The 16,276-nt window shown below is 43.4% G+C and overlaps 1 protein-coding gene across 6 annotated transcripts in view; it reads left to right on the forward strand.

The window, feature by feature from the left end:
• Nucleotides 1-1,402: 1,402 nt before the first annotated feature.
• Nucleotides 1,403-16,276, forward strand: part of LCORL (ligand dependent nuclear receptor corepressor like) — an 80,249-nt gene continuing 65,375 nt past the window's right edge. For all 6 annotated transcript variants that reach the window (XM_054296100.1, XM_054296101.1, XM_054296096.1 and 3 more), the window contains exon 1: nt 1,403-1,594. In XM_054296100.1, coding sequence (XP_054152075.1) covers nt 1,447-1,594 — 148 coding nt within the window. In that variant the 5' untranslated portion in view covers nt 1,403-1,446. The remainder of the gene's footprint in view (nt 1,595-16,276) is intronic.

Here is a 16,276-nt window from a genome sequence, read left to right on the forward strand (position 1 = left end):
TCCAGCCTTGCACCTTCAACCCATATAGGGGAGTAACGGGAGAAGCAATGGTGCCTTGTCTTTTCTACGACCTTATTAAATCCTGTTTTCTATTACCACCTCCAAATAGGCACAGAAAATGTAATTTCTTGCTGAAGTGACACTGCTTACAAAGCCTGGTATGAGAAGGAGAACATGGGGGAGGAGGAGGCTCTCAAAGAAGAATCAGGATCTGAGAAAACTGCAGATCTTGGTTCTTCGGTCTAAGGAATTAAGGACTGCTAATTGCTCTCTTGCAAGACAAGGGTAGCGACTGTCACATTAGACGGGTGCGGAGGGATGTGTGTCTTGCGCTGCAGGCACAACACGGGGGTGACTGCGCAGAGCAGCGCAACCGCCGGTCCAAGGGGCTGTCAAGCGCTCCAAGTAATCCAATCTGACATTTGTGTGTTAACTTTCTTGCAGCTACCTTAATCTGACTTCAGTTTGTAGGTTGATAGTAAGCCTTCTCAGGCGTGCTCCCAGACACTGAACTGATTTGGTTCCTAATTTTCACGGTAGTCTTTTCCAAAGGGGTGGTGGGAGATAACGCTGTGCGACGCCAGGGAGCAAACCTCCCTGTCCGGCTCTTCATGACACTAACAGCCCCATAAAAACTGGACTGAAAGCAAAGCCGTTGAAAACAGACTGCTGAACCGGGCAGCAGTTCAGAGAACTTTGAAGATCTCCCTACGGAGTGACTCTGGCGAGCTGGCTCGCAAGGCACAGCGCTGTGTGACAGCCGCGTCCGTGTGGTGCTGCCAGGGCCGGGGCCGGGGCGAGTTGGCGGCAGCCTCGGGGCAGGTGTGGGCGAAGGGGCTGGAAGAGGCACCTGAGCCAGGAGCCCGGCTCCAAGCAGCGCCCAGGACAGACCGTGGGATGAAGGCGAGAACCGCGCCAGTTTTTGAGGTGTTCTGAGCCCGGCACTGTGAGGCGCGGGGCTGTGGGGCCGCTGGCAGGGCCGGCTGTACTGCCCACCCGGGGAGAAACCTCGGGGGCGGTGCCTCTCCCCTCCCTCACGAACTACAGCTCCCGACGTGCCCTGCTGCCGCCTGCCCTGGCCGGGCCGGAGCAGGTGGCGCGCTGCCCTGCGGGAGCTGTAGGCCGGGGGAAATCGATGGGCAGCGGGACACTAGCGGGCAGGGAAGGGTTTTCGGTTCTCGACCCGGTTCTCGGCCCGGCCCGCGGTCTGTGGGGAAGAACCGGGCCCCAGGCAGGGAGGGCGGCGGGGCGGGGGAACCGTGGGGAGAGGGGACGCGCGTCAGTTACCCCGCCAGGCGGCGCGCGCGCTCCCCGCGCCGGATGCTGAGGGGGAGAAGGGGGTGCGCGGGCGCGCGCTCGACGAGGCAAAGGGGGGTGGGGGGGAGGGAGAGGAGCCGGGGGAGCGCGCGCTCGTATGTAAATGAGCGGGCGTGAGGTCAGAGGCAGATGGAAAAGGGAACAGAAGGAATGGCCGCCGCGGCTCCCGCTCCTCCTGCCGCCGCCTCCCAGTGCCGGAGCCCCCGCTGCACGGCGGAGCGAAGGGGAGTCCGCCGAGAACTCGACTCCTGGCGGCACCGGCTCATGCACTGTGTGGGTAAGAGAGGGGGCGGTGGCGGCGTGTCCCGGCTGCAGCGGGGGGCACCGAGGGGCGGGGGACGGGGCGGTGAGCGAGGTCTGTGAGGGGAGCGGGCAGCGGGGCGGGCGAGGCTCTCCGAGCCCAGATCTGTCGAGTGGGCGGAGGGAGGGGAGCAGGGATGGAGGAGCAGCTCCAGCGGCTTTCTTGGAGGGTGGGAGCGGAGACGGGGTCTGTAAGGGAGAGCGAAGGTCCTGAGCCGCCTCCGGGCACCAGAGGGTGGGTGTTACAGCTTTGCCTGAGGCCGCTGGCTCCCTCCCGTCATCGCCGACCGAGAGCCTTTCTCGGCTCGGGTCCTTTTGTCTCGGCTCCTCGTCGTTCGCGCCGTGAGCGCCGGTGGCTGCCCCCCTCCTCTCCTCCTCCATCGCCAGTGCCTGGGGGGCGGAGGGGGGAAGGGAGCCCGCCTCTGTGTGTGTGTGTGTGTCTGTGTGTGCGTGCGCCTTTAAGAGGGAGCCGCTCCTGCACTGACGGTTGGGATTTGAAGTTTTCCCTCCCCCTGGAAGTTGTCATGGCGACGGCAGCTCTCCCCCCTCCCGCCCCCGGGGCTGCCCCGGTGGCTCTCGTGCCGGGAGGTTTCCCGGGTCACGTGACTCCCGCGCGCGTGTCCGGCAGGCGGGGGCGCGCGGGCACCGGCGGCGTTCCCGCCCGGAGGAGCCCCGGGACCGGCGCTGCTCCCGCTGCGCTCCGCCCGGGCTAGCGCAGCCTCCCCTCCCGGCCCCGTCCCTGTAAGCGCTGGCACTCGGCACGTGTGCCGCCTCGGGGCGGCGGGCGCCTCGCTTGGGTTTTTTTTGTTTATTTGTTTGTGGAGGTGGGGTGTGAACGCTGAGGCCGGGAACTGCCTGTTTGTATTGTTTCAACAGTCGCTTCCCTTCGTGGGGAAATAGAATCCTTGATCTTCAAGTAGAGCGTTAGTGTCGGTGCCGATCCTCCCCGATGGCGGAGCGGGGAAACACATCCAGTGTGGCTGGGCGGGTGAGCAGCGCTTCACTCAGTGTTTCTGCGGGCGCTTGAGACAGGAGCAGAGTAAGCGGTGAATACCTAACGAGCTGGCATATATGTATTCACCGGTAGTTAGGGCTAATCCACTGTCCGTGGGTTTTTTACGTTTTTCAGTAACCTGATAATTGCCTGTTACACGCAAGCTTCTTGATCTTTCTGTGTTGCCCCAAGAGCACTTATAAACACCTGTTATAACACCTGTATACATGTGAACACGTCTCTGTATGCTTGCAGTGGCTTTTTATTCCTCCAAATTATAGTATAGTGTTTTCTAAACACTACTACACTATAAAGCGCTTCTAATAGAAAGAATATAGTTTAATTAGAATATACAGGAGAGGCAGTTCATTTGCACAGATGCTGTGATAAGGTGATAAATCCGAGGATGGATATCTCTAAACTGGTGCTTTCTGTGGCTCTCTGTTATTTAATGGCATTTCATTTAAAAATTTAAGCTGAAATCCAGAAGTCTGCTTGACAGTGGATGACTGCAGGAGTCTTCTGGTGGTAATTGTATACTGTCAGACGTGTTTGAGAAACAGTTGCACAGCACAACCCACACTCAGTGTAAAGAAACATAAGAAGTTGAGTCCTCTACTGGGCAGATCTCCTGTGTTTAGGGAACTTCTTTCAGAGTTGCCTTTTGGGTTGGCCTTTCACTGAGAATTGCCAAGTGCAGAGCTGTCATATAGTTACTTACATTTTACACTGAGTGCAGTATGGTTGCACATTCAGCTTTGTCTTATTTGGAATTAAATGAAGTTAAGTATATGATTTCTTTGTACGTTCATGATGAGAAATTCAGTTAAAAGAAAGGAGCCCCGAGATTAGTAGCAACTGCTAAGGAGAAAGGACATAGGTTATGGTTTAATAGTTAGTCAAGAGCTATCTCAGTTAAGAACTGTTACCTGGCAGGCCTGTTGAGCAGCCCTTATCAGAGAGAGTGTAAACAAAGTGGCAAGAAAGTGAGTAGTCAGGATAATGGAGGTAGAGTACGCTTAACAGGTTTGGGCTGGGGGTTTTTGTGGGGGGTTTTTGTTCCCCTTTACTCCTTTGAAATTCTTTTGCATTAAATTCTGTAAAATAACCTCCTACAACAGCTAAAAATAACCTCTAAAGTCAAAATGGTCCATTGTTCTCACTTGGCAAAATATTCCTAAGGATTTAAAGAGTCTAACAAAGTTAGTGTTACCTGGAAGGTCTTGATGGCTGAAATGGCAGCATGGTGGAGAAGGGAGTTTGGATTTGGCACTCTTCTCAAGGATTGTATGTTTATAGTAAAATGAGAAAAACAATATGGTAAGGCAGTAGTCCCCCAGTTCTTGAACTTTTTGGATGAACAACTTTATTTTGATGTCTTGTGTCATTTACTGTATTGACACTAAATTTGATATTGGCATTTCTGTAGTATAATTAACTGAACAGCGACATCATTTAGCTGTCAAGGATTCCTCATTTACTTTCTCTATGGAAGTGGTAAAGTGAGCCAGAGATAACTCCAAGACAGTGGTTGAGGCTCACAGTGAGCACTGTTCTTGTTTACAACAGTGAGACTGAAATAATATTCAGTGGAGGGCTAGTGATAGGTAGGGACTTCTGCTTGCAGGGCTCAGCTGCTGAATTGTTCATTTGTCAAAGCCTGGGAGATTGAGCAGATTTAGCTCTCAAGCCCATGCATATGTGTAAAAGCTTGGGGTTTGCCAGCCGGGTGTGTTAATTTGTGACCCCCAGAATGGGATTTAAAGCCTCATGTCAAAATGTTCAAATACTTACAGAATTTGAAAAGCAAATCAGTGATTAAATTTCACTGACATTACTGAAAATTTGTTTGGTATCTAAACATACTTGAAGATACAAAAGACTCCACATGGTAAATGACTGCAATATATTAAGGGAAATTTGAAATAGGTGTTCAGTACAAAATGTCTGTTCAGCTGGAAATCTTTGTGTGTTATGTTGAGCACTGACATTCCTAAGATGCTTGGACTTGTGCTTATTGGGTGTTCCTAACTCTTGCATGACTCGATCAGAGTTCAAAACTAGATGTTCTTAAAAAGCACCTGGAGATGTCAGTTCTGTTGTGTCCTTACAGTATAGTGTGTGCTAACAAGTATTGCTTATTCTTGTCAGCAGTGCTCACTGGTGTGTTTTGGCTTAGGTACAGTCTTTGTGGCTTAACTAACACAAAATACCCTCATTGTAAATGGTGTATTTATAGAAAAGTGCCAGAAAGCTCAGGGTTGAAGTACCTGAGTTGGCCACTAACTGAGTTCTGTGGTGGTTTAAATTGCAAGGTGCTTTATAGAGGTGAATATCACAAGGATTAAAAAGTGCTCTCTGGTGCTCTTTGATTAGAACTTTGTCATGTGAATTGATTAAGTCTATTCCATTGGATTGGGAGGCTTTGGCAGTATGGCCCTCTAAGTCTAGCTTTGTGATTAGCCTTAAAATCCAGGATTTCTGCAGGTTTTTTCAAGCATTAATTGATCCCACTGCCCAATTTCACTTGAACTTCATAGGTAGAGTGCTGACAAGTACTTTGAGTTGCCATCACTGTCATGGTTAGGCACAAAGGAGAGACCAGGTAATGGCTGGGATGCAGGAACAGTTCAGGCACTGGGTTGGGCTTTTTGCTGTGTTACCACAGGAGCCTGTGGGTGAGGTTGGAGCAGTAATGTGGGGCTTTTGAATGGAAAGTGCCAGTAATTCCAACCATGGATGTTGGAATCTTGCTAGGACCCTGCAGTGTGTTGTGAAAATACAAGAGTGTCTAAGTAAAATTTTTCATTTTCAGTGAAAAATTAAAATATTATTGCTACTTTTTCTAAAAAAATACATTGCTGTTTGGGGGAAGGGCAGAAGTTTTACTGTTCCTCTTCTGCAGCTCAAGGGCACACATTTGACAGGAAATAGCCTTGGTATTGCTTTCTTATGAAAACTGAAATTTGATCAAAGTGAAAATCCATTTTTGTATGCCTGTGATATCTAGCATACAAATACTCTTTTACTCTTGTTAAATTTATCCAGCCTTTTTTCCTTCAAAACTAGGATACATTCATGCATCTAATTCTGTTTTTATAGATGTAGACTTTCAATTTTTATTTTGTTTTAGTATTTGAACTTCTGCTCCAGCTTACTATTTTTGAACAAGCTGTCTCAAAAGTGTACTTTCCAAGGAGAGGAATTCCCCCCAAACAAAAGATTTCTATCTGCTTCATTTGCTGGTGTCCCCACACTTGCACCACTCCTGCATTAAATACCTCATGTCTTTATTCCCACAATATGCAGCAGTGGTCTCACTTTCCATGTGGGTGTAAGTACTTTGCAGCAGGATAGGGGCAGTTTTTATTTGTAATACTGCCATGGTTTTAGGCGATTTTCTGTGGTTGCCATTGTAGTAGTGGGAGAACCAGTTATTTTACATCTGTATTGTTATTAACATCTGTAATGTTCTTGTGTATCTGTTAATGATAGTTATGGTGGCTCAGTGCTCTGTCACCTGTCAGGCCACTAACAGGTGGCATGCAAGAGTGACTGCAGTATGATACCTGCTTTGAACTCTTTTGCTTCCTTGGCACTCCAGCACCTTTAAGCAGCCCACAAGGCTGCTATGGCCACAGTGCCATCACCCAGTGTGATGGGCAGTATTACTGGGGTAAGGTGTTCCTGTGGATCTGTTGTGCTTTGAGCTGTGATGTGAAACCCTTGGTGTGATTCCAGCGTGAAGCAGATCAAGGAAGTAATCTCACTGTTACTGCCGATGTCAGAAGAAGAACAGGAATTAAGTCTAGATCTCAATCACAGCACAGGTTCACAGGCAGTTTTGATGCTGTGAGGGAAGATGGGATCATCTAAGGGAACAGCTCAAACTAGCATTACAGAGTCAGGTGTGTAAGTGGGCACTAGCATTGAACACTTATTGTGAGCCACAGTTTAAGAATGCAGTGAAGTGCCATTTTGCATTGTCAGCAGTTCCCATGGAACTGTTACTAGAATGGAGTAATTGCAGTTCTGGCTACGTGTTCATGCCTCTTGGATGCTTGCATCAGCACTCATTGGACCCCTATCTGATCTGTTTTAACTCAGTATCTGGTCAACTGGCTGTTGCAGAGTTGGGGGCGTTTGCAAAAGAAAAAAAAAATTGATAGCTCCTGCTGCTAACACAAGGATAGGGATGGGCCTTTGCAGCAGAAGCAGGATGGGTAATAACAAAAAGGAGCCACTGGATTGGTGCAGCTGACAGGAATGGAACACAGTCCTGAACGTACCATCTCAATTTCCCCTGAACAAAACAGGTTAGCAAAAGAGGAAGAAATGGTCAGTGTGTGTTTATAGGCCATTGGAAGTTGCTGCAGTGCATGTATTGAATTAACTGTCTTTAGACTGAAGTAAGAGAAAACACGTGGGGTTTGTTTTGTGTTGGACTACCTTTGTTTCAAATATGCAGTGTTAAATCAGCTTCTTTTCTGTATCTTGTCACAATCTGTTTCAACTCATCAGCTTTTCTCTTAGAAAGAAGTAACTGCCTATTGCTGTCAAATGTTTTTGAAGGGTTATCTTATGATTGACTCTTGAGAGAAATATCTATGTGGTGAAAACAATACAAGAAAAGTTAGATTAATGGTACCCAGAGATGCAGTTGAAAAGACAGAGGGAAGGAGTTCTGTGTATTCAGCTGTAGATGCAGTACTAGTTCACTGATCCCTTGAGAACCTGCAATTGGAAGGATCTGTGGAGCATAATTTTTATGAAAGATGAAACTGTTCCTGCTACATAGACTACTCCATGGATTGTGTGGCGTGCATGCAGTGCTTGGTTTGAATTCTTTGCACATGGAACAGAAATGTGTTGCTGGGCATGCAAGCAGATACACATATCTGCAGTAGTGTGATAAAACCTGTGATTGTTTTTGGTGCTCCCTATGTCTAGATACTGGTATGTGGAAGCAGTTCAATTTTTAAGTGTTCCAGGAACTACTGTAATCTTTGTCAGCGTTTCTAGGCATAGCTTGAACTTTCTTATTGTATGTTCTTATATGGTAGCTGTTTACTTTATATGTGCTGATAGAGAGCTGAGAAATTTAAACTCTGATTTTCTACTTTATAGGCACTGAGAATTTCCTAAGCTGTAGCTTGTGTAAACCAAAACCATGGAGTGCAAATAAAGTCACTGCAGCTCCCTCTCAGTTCTTCCCTTGGTTTGGCATTTAGTAACTGTGCACTCTAATGCTTGTGGTTGGTAACTTTCAGGGGATTTTTTTTGGTTGATGCATGACACAGTATTGTTGTTTTTCTTTCTGAACTCACTGTACCTACCCTCATGATTTATGTTGACTGGTACGACCATTCATTTATTAAACAGTTCAACAAACTAGACTGTAAAACTAATCTAGCTTAACACTAACCTAGAAAACAGGAGGAGAAACGTGGCAGGAGGAAGAAGAGGGAGGAAAAGGTCAGATCTAGTTTAACTTGGATCAGTTTTCCAATCAGGTTTACAGTGTACCTGGTTTTTTCCCCTGAGTTAAGTGTAAGTAGCTTTAATGGGGAGAACAAGGCTTCTGATTTTTAGCTACTGTTTATTTTATCAACATTTTTGGGTGTTAGAAGAGTGTAATTTGGCTGGAAAGTGTTCCTAACCAACAAGACTGTTGATGAGAGAGAATACAGTACCACAAACAAAAGGATCTTTCCAGTTGTTCTCCCTTTGTAGTAGAACTTGTCTGGTATAACAGTGAACTGCCCTTCTGTTTTAAGTTAGCCTGGAAGCCAACTGTAAATGTTGTTGTTGTTGTTGTTGTTGCTCTGGGTTGGTTTTCTGTTAGCTGGGTCTCCTGAACTGCCTTGCTGTGTGAGGGAAGTAATAACAGGCATGTGTTGTGCTGATCAGTTACCAGATCAGGGTGTGCTGCTGGGGAGCTCTGTTCCAGCTACCCTCAAATAGCTGGGGCTTGTGCTGCCTACAGCTAAAATGGGAAAAATTAGTGCCTCTTTTCCACTCTTGCCTGTTTTATTTTTCAGCTACATTATATGGGTGTTTTGAGTAGATGCTTACAATGGATCCCTTTTTCTTGACTATGACTCAAGTATCAGGGCTTCAAAGTAAGTTGTTGTTCTAACCTTTAGAGTTCGGTGTGTTTATGTAGAGGTCAGGCAGAGCTTTATAGACTTTACTAACTTAAAATTCTTTGTCCCAGTTAGAACTACTGTCTTTTATGTTATTCTTGAACTTTGCTCTCTTCAATGTGCTTGGTGGGAACTTTGATAAGATAAGTTGGAACATTAATAGAGGTTGGAACAGAACTGAATTACTGTGGTTCACATGTGTAGTATCAAACTTCTGAAAAGTAAGATTACATTCTACATGTGGCTATCATACATTAGGAAAAAAAATCCACAGAGCACAAAACCAAACAAAACCAAAATCAAACACAACCTTGTTTGGGGATATAAAGTTATGTGATACATTTCTTCTTTTTCCACTGCTAATCTACCACTTTATCCTTCCACTTACTACAGGCATAAAGAAGCCAGGAAGAAGTGAAGGAAGAGTAGGGAAGATGGATGGTAGTGGCTCATCTGTTTGAGCATGTGAGGGCACAGAAGGTGCATTGCAAAGAGCAGAGAACTCTGAATCTGCAGAAATGCACTGAGCTGTGGAGGCTGAATTCCTTTTTAAGGGGCGTGGCCAGCAGCGTGTCACTCTGCAGATCAAAGAGCCACGTGTCAGGCGTTTTTCTGGTTTCCTCTTCTGGCACAGTCCAGGTTCCTCTGTAGCATCTTGAGAAGCTGGATTAACCCCTTCTTAGATAAACATCCTATTGGCAAAATCCTTCTAGCATCTCAGTTACTGCTTTGTGTTTGTTTCTCAACATCCATCCAGGCTTGGATCTCCATAGCAGCAAGTGTTGTATTGCAGGAGTGTGAGTTGGATACGTTTTTGGGTAAATGTCACTAGATGTAATTATTTTTCCTGTTTTAATTGTTGGGGTTTTTTTGTTGGTAAATGAAAGCTCACTGAGTTTTTGACCTCATTAAGTCTGTTCCTTGCTTTCACTTTTTCTATAACTTACTAGAGTCTTTATATCCAATTAGGAGACATCCTAGCTTTTGTGGCACCTGGGGATTGATTACTCATGTTCAAAGTGCTGTTCAGGGGGAAAAATTACTGGTTTTCAGTGTGTTTTATTGTAAAATGTTGCTAATTTACTTAAAAAATGCTAAATTTTCAGATTTAAAATATTTGTCTTCCTCCTTCCATGGTTCCCAGCTTCTTCAAATCATCTTAATTAAAGGCTAGTTAGTTGTACATGTGAGTAATAGTTATCACTGTCATAATTTCACTTCCATGGAATTTTATGGAATATTTAGCTTTATAAACTAGCTTTAGTGCATTTCTAGTCTGATGATCCAGTAATAGATCAGAGGGAAGTGTAATTGATCTAGGGTTGAATATGCTCCTCCTTTTCATAACTATTGTCAAAAAGCTTTGTGTATCATATTTAAAAGATTTATTTTCAATTTGAAAAGCACTACACCAGTTAGTAATGCCAGGTTAAAATGCTACTGCTGTAAAACTGCTGGACATCTTTTGATTGATAATGAATTAGTATTGCTGCCATATATAATGTGGAGTGTAGAGGACTGCTTTAAAGGAGCCTCCTTATGATCACAGCTGGCAGTTTGGCTCACAGGACAGTGTGCCACAGCAGGGCCCAGCTAAATGGGAAGATCTGACTTCACTTAAGGTGGCTGTTAAGCCCCCTAATCTGAAAATAGGGGAGGATTATCAAATGGCTACTGTTTTGTGACCTTAGTTCAGATCTAGGTCATTTTGGTGTAAGCCATTGATGGGGAGAAGAAAAATAGAATCTGAGTTTTACAGCTGCCTTAGACTGTTCTGTGTATGGGCTTGAGTGCTAGCTGTGACAAGCTGTTTCAAAAGTTTACTGTGCTATCAGCTAAATAATGCAGTGATTGTGGCGTTACCTGTGATTCTGGTACATGCTCCTTCAATTTTCTTATTCTTCCTGGACCATTTCTGTCCTTCTTCCATCCTTCGACTTTCATGAGTACTATTTGACTAAAACAAACTTGAAAGTGATACAGTACAATGGCTGTTGGGGAAATAAGGTTTATAAAGTCACTTCTGCCATTTTGAAAGATGTCCTTACCCACAGCAGGGAGCTGGAACTAGAGGAGCTTTGAGGTCCCTTCCAAGCCTGTTCTATGATCCCTATTTACTTGGGAATTTTGCCCCCTGTTGTGTGTTCCTCTCTGTTGTGGCTTTGGAGCTCAGAGATCTTCCTGTGATATTTAGAGAGTTTCAAAGCTGTCCTGAATGAAGTCCTGCCACACCTCTTTCTGTTGATGCCTAAATCTTGTTCAGTTATAGCTGTCCTGTGATCTATCAGGAAGTGAGATCCTTTGGTCAGAGTAATTTCAACTGTGCAGCTCCTGTTGGGTTCTTTGCTTCATTGCAGGTATGTTCCTGCACATCATTAATTAGATGTGCAATGAAATGTCATTTGTTTATCTTTGAGCCTGCATCATACTCTCTGCTGATGCAATGAGTCAGAACTTCTGATGTACTTGCTTCTTTTAATTGTTGATTAAATGTATTTAGCAAGGTAAAACTTACTCTAAAGGAAATTGTCTTCTTGAGGCTAAACCATCTCTTTCAGCATTACTTGTTCTTGTCTTCCCCATCTTTGTCAGTTCTGTGCCTATTTTACATGCACAATGCCTTGCAGGCATGACAGAGTTTTGTGTTGAGATGCCAGGTGATGTTGAAATTGGTTAAACCATGGCAACACCTCTGTCCTAGCTCTAACTGATGTATGTGCCATAAGCACTTAGTACCAGTCTGCTCTAGTGGTGTCCAAAAACATGCACTCCTCTTCCATGTCACCAAGCCCTCCCAGCTCTCTAAGGACCTCAGGAATGGGAGGTGGCTCTTGGTTTTTGGCCTTTCTTGTTTTTCTTAGGTGCCTTACTGCAGTTTGCAATAATTCCTTACTGCTTTTTAAACACCAACAACAAACTTTCCCTTGAACTCATACTGGCCTCCCTTTTGAAGTGCCAGATGTTATACCTTCTCAGAAAGAATTTCTTCAACAAGACCATCAGACTGGTTGGGATATATTGGAAAGTACCTTTATTTCTCATCTGCATCCTTTCTGAAGTCTACTGACTCCAGAACATGGGTTCTGCCCTAGTGAAATAGAATTTAATAAGGAAATGGTCCATTTGGAACTTGTGGTGTCAGTTCTTATCTTGAAACATTGGAATTGCCCAGAGGGCTCTCAGCTTGGCACTGATGTGAAAAACTGCACTTCAGTACTGACCCTAGATCAGCTTTGTGCACAGCCCTCAGCAGCAATGGTAGGTGAGCCCTGGGTCCTTTGTACCTCACTTTGTCACTTGCACAGAACAGAGCTTTTTCTTAGAGCTAGAGCTTCTCCACAAGACATCAGGGTTTCAATGGAGAATTCATATTAGAGATAAACTGCTTAGTAAGTCTTAAAATAGCAAAGGTTTTGAGCAAATGTTCATCTGTAGATCAGTCCTGTCTAAATGACTGTTGTCACCTCTGGCAAGAGCTCCTTGTCCCACAAACCTTCAAAGAGTGAACTGATAATTTAATGTATCATGGATTTCTTATTTAAGGGGTCAATGCTTTCTGCAGTTACACTGCAGGAGAAAAAGCTGTGAGAGAAACACACTGTAGTATGACCTGAGGAAACTTGCACGATGAATTTAGGTTATTGAAGTCTGTGATATTCCTTGCTGCATGTGTCTCTTAATTGGTGACTTTAGGAATTTCTGTCCAGTGGTTCAGGAAGGAGTTTTGTTGGCCCAGACCTGGCTTTATGAGGCCTTTACAACAGGCTGTCACATACAGCAGTAGTTTGACAGCTGCTACTTGATGTAACTTGAGGTAATTTCCCACTCCTTCATGTTGTCTGAGGAGATCCCGACATCTTTTCAGACTGAGGAATCGAGTCATTCACCTTGTCTGCCTCATTCAGCCACCAGCATCACAAACCACAAAGAGCCAAAACAGCCTCTTGTGCTGTTGTTTGTGAGAGCAGTTACTTGGTAGTGATTTGGGTGGTGTGTTTGAAGAGCTGTTAGCTCTGCTTTGCTCTGTGTGGTGCTGCACTTCTCCACCTGCCTTTAACTGACCTGGTTAAGTGGCATTCAGGGCAGTTGCAAACTGGATACTCGACAGCTTTATGCATTCAGCATCTCAAGTGGCAATCAGGCATTTTCTCCTCTTTCATTCTCAACCTTTCTGATAAGTAATAAATGCTGTTTTGCTCTTTGTGTGAGTGATATGAGTGATCTTGACCTATGAGACTGATTTAAGAAATTTGGTACCAGATAAGTAACTTTATACTAAGTTTTCCTTTATGCTGGTACTGAGATTGATCTGTTTCCTGCACAAGTTTCCCTCTTGCTGGAAATGCAGACTGTGATCACACCTTTCATTTAAGAAATCCTATTAATGTATTCTTGACCTAGCAGTTCACTTGGCTTCCCTAAATGATTGCAGTTTTTCCAAATTGTTTCATTAGGAGGGAGAAGTGCTCTACTTACAGATCGGCTCAGAGTACTGAAGTTTCTTGTTTTGTCTTGCTTGGGACTTGTGGGAAGCAATGGGTTGTGACTGTCTTGTGTCAAAGAAACTCAGTAAACTGTGAGTGGAATAATGGACTCTGCTAAAGATTCTGCTTTTTCTATTTATCTTACAATTTATGGTTCTTATGGAGAACAAGAAGTAAACCCCAAACCAACTGATTTGAATCCTTTTTCTTTTTTTTTTTCAGCTTGATCTTGTGCAGAATTTGTGCCGAGTTGTTTCTTTAAGGAATAAAATAGGGACATCCACTTTTTTCCTTTTTTTGCACAGTATACAGTGAAGGGGTATCTCCTTGTTTTTAAAGCAGACTAACAAATTTAGTAGTAAGAATTACTGTGTATGGAAATAATGAATATTTGCTTTTGCTAAGGAAAAGACAGTGCTGGAATAGAGAAGGAGCAGAGTGTTTCTAAGACAGGATAGCTGCTGTTTAAACCCATCTGCCTTGTATAGGAGCTCTTGTCTGTTCCCAGCCTGATTCAAGAATTCAGAATCTTGCCACTAGGTACTTGAAAATGTATCTGGTTTTCCTTTGTGGTCTTCTCCCTGCTCCCTAACTCAGGTTGCACAGTTGTTAATGTGAATTTTATAGAGTCTAGTCAGAAATTTAATACAAAACCATTTCAAAACCTCCCAGTAAATTCTCATATCTAGTATGTGGTTAAATTTCAGTGCAGATGGGTTCAAGTCCCACACTTTGAAGCTTACTGTTTTCTCCTTTATCTTGTGCCATTTAGTGATTGGGAGGAAGTTTATAAAAAGTTTTTACAGATGCATCCTAACTACTTTAAGAAAAAAAAGCCAGACCAAAAAATAAGAACCAAAAAAACCCAAACCCCAATCACACCTGCTTAACCTTTGAATTGTGTTGAATGCTAAAAGCAAATCCTAGAGACTTTTCCCTGTTCTCTTCTTACGCGTGACACCTTTTATGTGATGAAAATGCCCAATGTGAAGCTAAAATTCATGTTTAAAGTCTTTATTTTTGTATTTCTGCTTTTCTGATCTCCAGGGGAAAATGAAATTATTCAGCCTTCTTAATCAAAAGTTCAACAACTGAAAACTTTTGTCTATTCATTTCAGCATATTCTGCAAGTTCAGCAGATGTTGACTTGAATGATGCAGATTCCAGGCTGGCTGTCCATAACTGTAAGCTGGGATACAGTGCCTGCGTGCCTTGAGCAATGACATCTTTTCTTCTATTCACTGAGCATGTTTAAGAACTGGTTTGAAATCACAGTTTAGCTAAGTTCTTTCAATCTTACAGGAGCATCTGAGGCACTTGCAGTTTAAGGCTTGAGCACCAGAACATATTTTTTAGAGAAAGTAAGCATAGTTGAAAATTTTTATTTGAAGTGCAGTTTTTCAATAGATAGAAGTCAGTTTCTTGTTAGCATGTTGCTGGCTCTAAATTTTGTCTTAATTTGCAAAGCCAGATTCTGCCTGGATTTAAAAATGATGGCTATTAGAGGGGCTTGGGGAAATTGCTGGTTTATTTTTTTTTAAACTAGGTATTTGTAAAAATAGGCTGTAAATTAAAGGTGAAACTACATGGTGTGAGTGTTATAAAATGCAGGAAAGTGAATTTAAGACAAATTTAAGAAATTAACCATTATTTAAAAGGTATGTTTCACTCATTTCATGCTAACATTGTGGTACTTCTAGGATTACTAGAATGTTTTTTAATGATCTGATTTCAGCATTTGTGTTAGTGATATGTTTGAAAATATATATTTTGGAGAATTCAACACTGAGATTTATAGATTTGCTAGTTCACTCACTGTGTTATAGTTTGGTAGCTTGATACAAGAGCTGTTCCTTCTGGAGCTTCAGCAGGTTAGAAAAGTGTCAATTGATTTCAGTGCAATCTAGTTGCAGGATTTCAGTCAATTTCAAACTTTCTAAATAATAGAAACCGGGAAATAGTTTCTCAATAACAAATAGTTTCTGAATAGGAGGAACATTAATTTGTTGGGAGAGATGAATGACTTTTTTCCAGTTCATAATTTCAAAGCTATTTGTTAGAAATAGGTTGTTTGAGTGACACAGAAATTATAATTGAAAAGAAACCTGAAAATTCCCTTGAAACTGAATCTCTTTTGAAATTCCTCTTCCTTGTAAAACTTAGTGTCAGGCAGCAGTTTCCTGGAATGCTCTGAAGGCTTGTAACTTCATTAGCTTGCAGTAGACACATGATGTAACACAGAATCCTAAGCTTCAGTTTCTCAAAAGCCTATCAGGCTAGGAATGGTCTGATTTTTGGGGTCTTTTTTTGTTTGGTTGGTTTTGGGGGTGTGGGGAGTTGGTTGGATTTTTTTTTTTTTTTTTGGCTCAGTGTACTGGGGTTTTCTGATAACTTGTTTTTTTCTTTTCTTAGTGGAAAGCCGAAAGTTCTTTGATTCTTAAATCCAGGAAGTGTGCAAGAGCTGTTTATTTGTTAGTTGCCTCCTAGACTTTCTCCCAGATGCTGCTTGGATGTGTGGTACTGCATAGCAGTAAAACAACATTGTGACCTATTCATTGTTACAGACTCGCTGTGCACTTGACTTTTTTCTGTGGTTTAGTGAACATCTGACTAGGCCCTCAAGGAGAAGAAGAGAGTTTGTCCAACAATTCTAAACTTGTTAGGTAAAATAGCCAAACTTTTTAGTCCTCTTGTAAATATTAAAATGATTATTAAGAAACAGACACATGCTTTAGGCACATGGTTTTCTGAAAGTGACAGTTGTTTCTATGTCTTACTCTTGGGCATTGTTCTCCTCACGTTGTAAAACACTTAAATTGATGCCAAACGAGGAAGTGGTGAGCATTTTTCCAAGCTGGATCTAATCTTTTACAGTCTCTTCCTCCCTCTGAATTTTCTTCACTAAGGATACAAGCTATGAACTGATGAAATTATTGCCAGCACTGTTCAGGGTAGCAGTTGGTATCTAGGTAGCTCTGATGTAGGGTCTTGGAAAAAGAAAGGAAAAAGGATAAGCTTCAGGCTGAACACCAATA

The sequence above is a fragment of the Melozone crissalis genome, unplaced genomic scaffold (assembly GCF_028551555.1).
Source record: "Melozone crissalis strain CALT ecotype California unplaced genomic scaffold, PUWL_Pcris_2 ptg000006l_1, whole genome shotgun sequence".
Classification (NCBI taxonomy): Eukaryota; Metazoa; Chordata; class Aves; order Passeriformes; family Passerellidae; genus Melozone; species Melozone crissalis.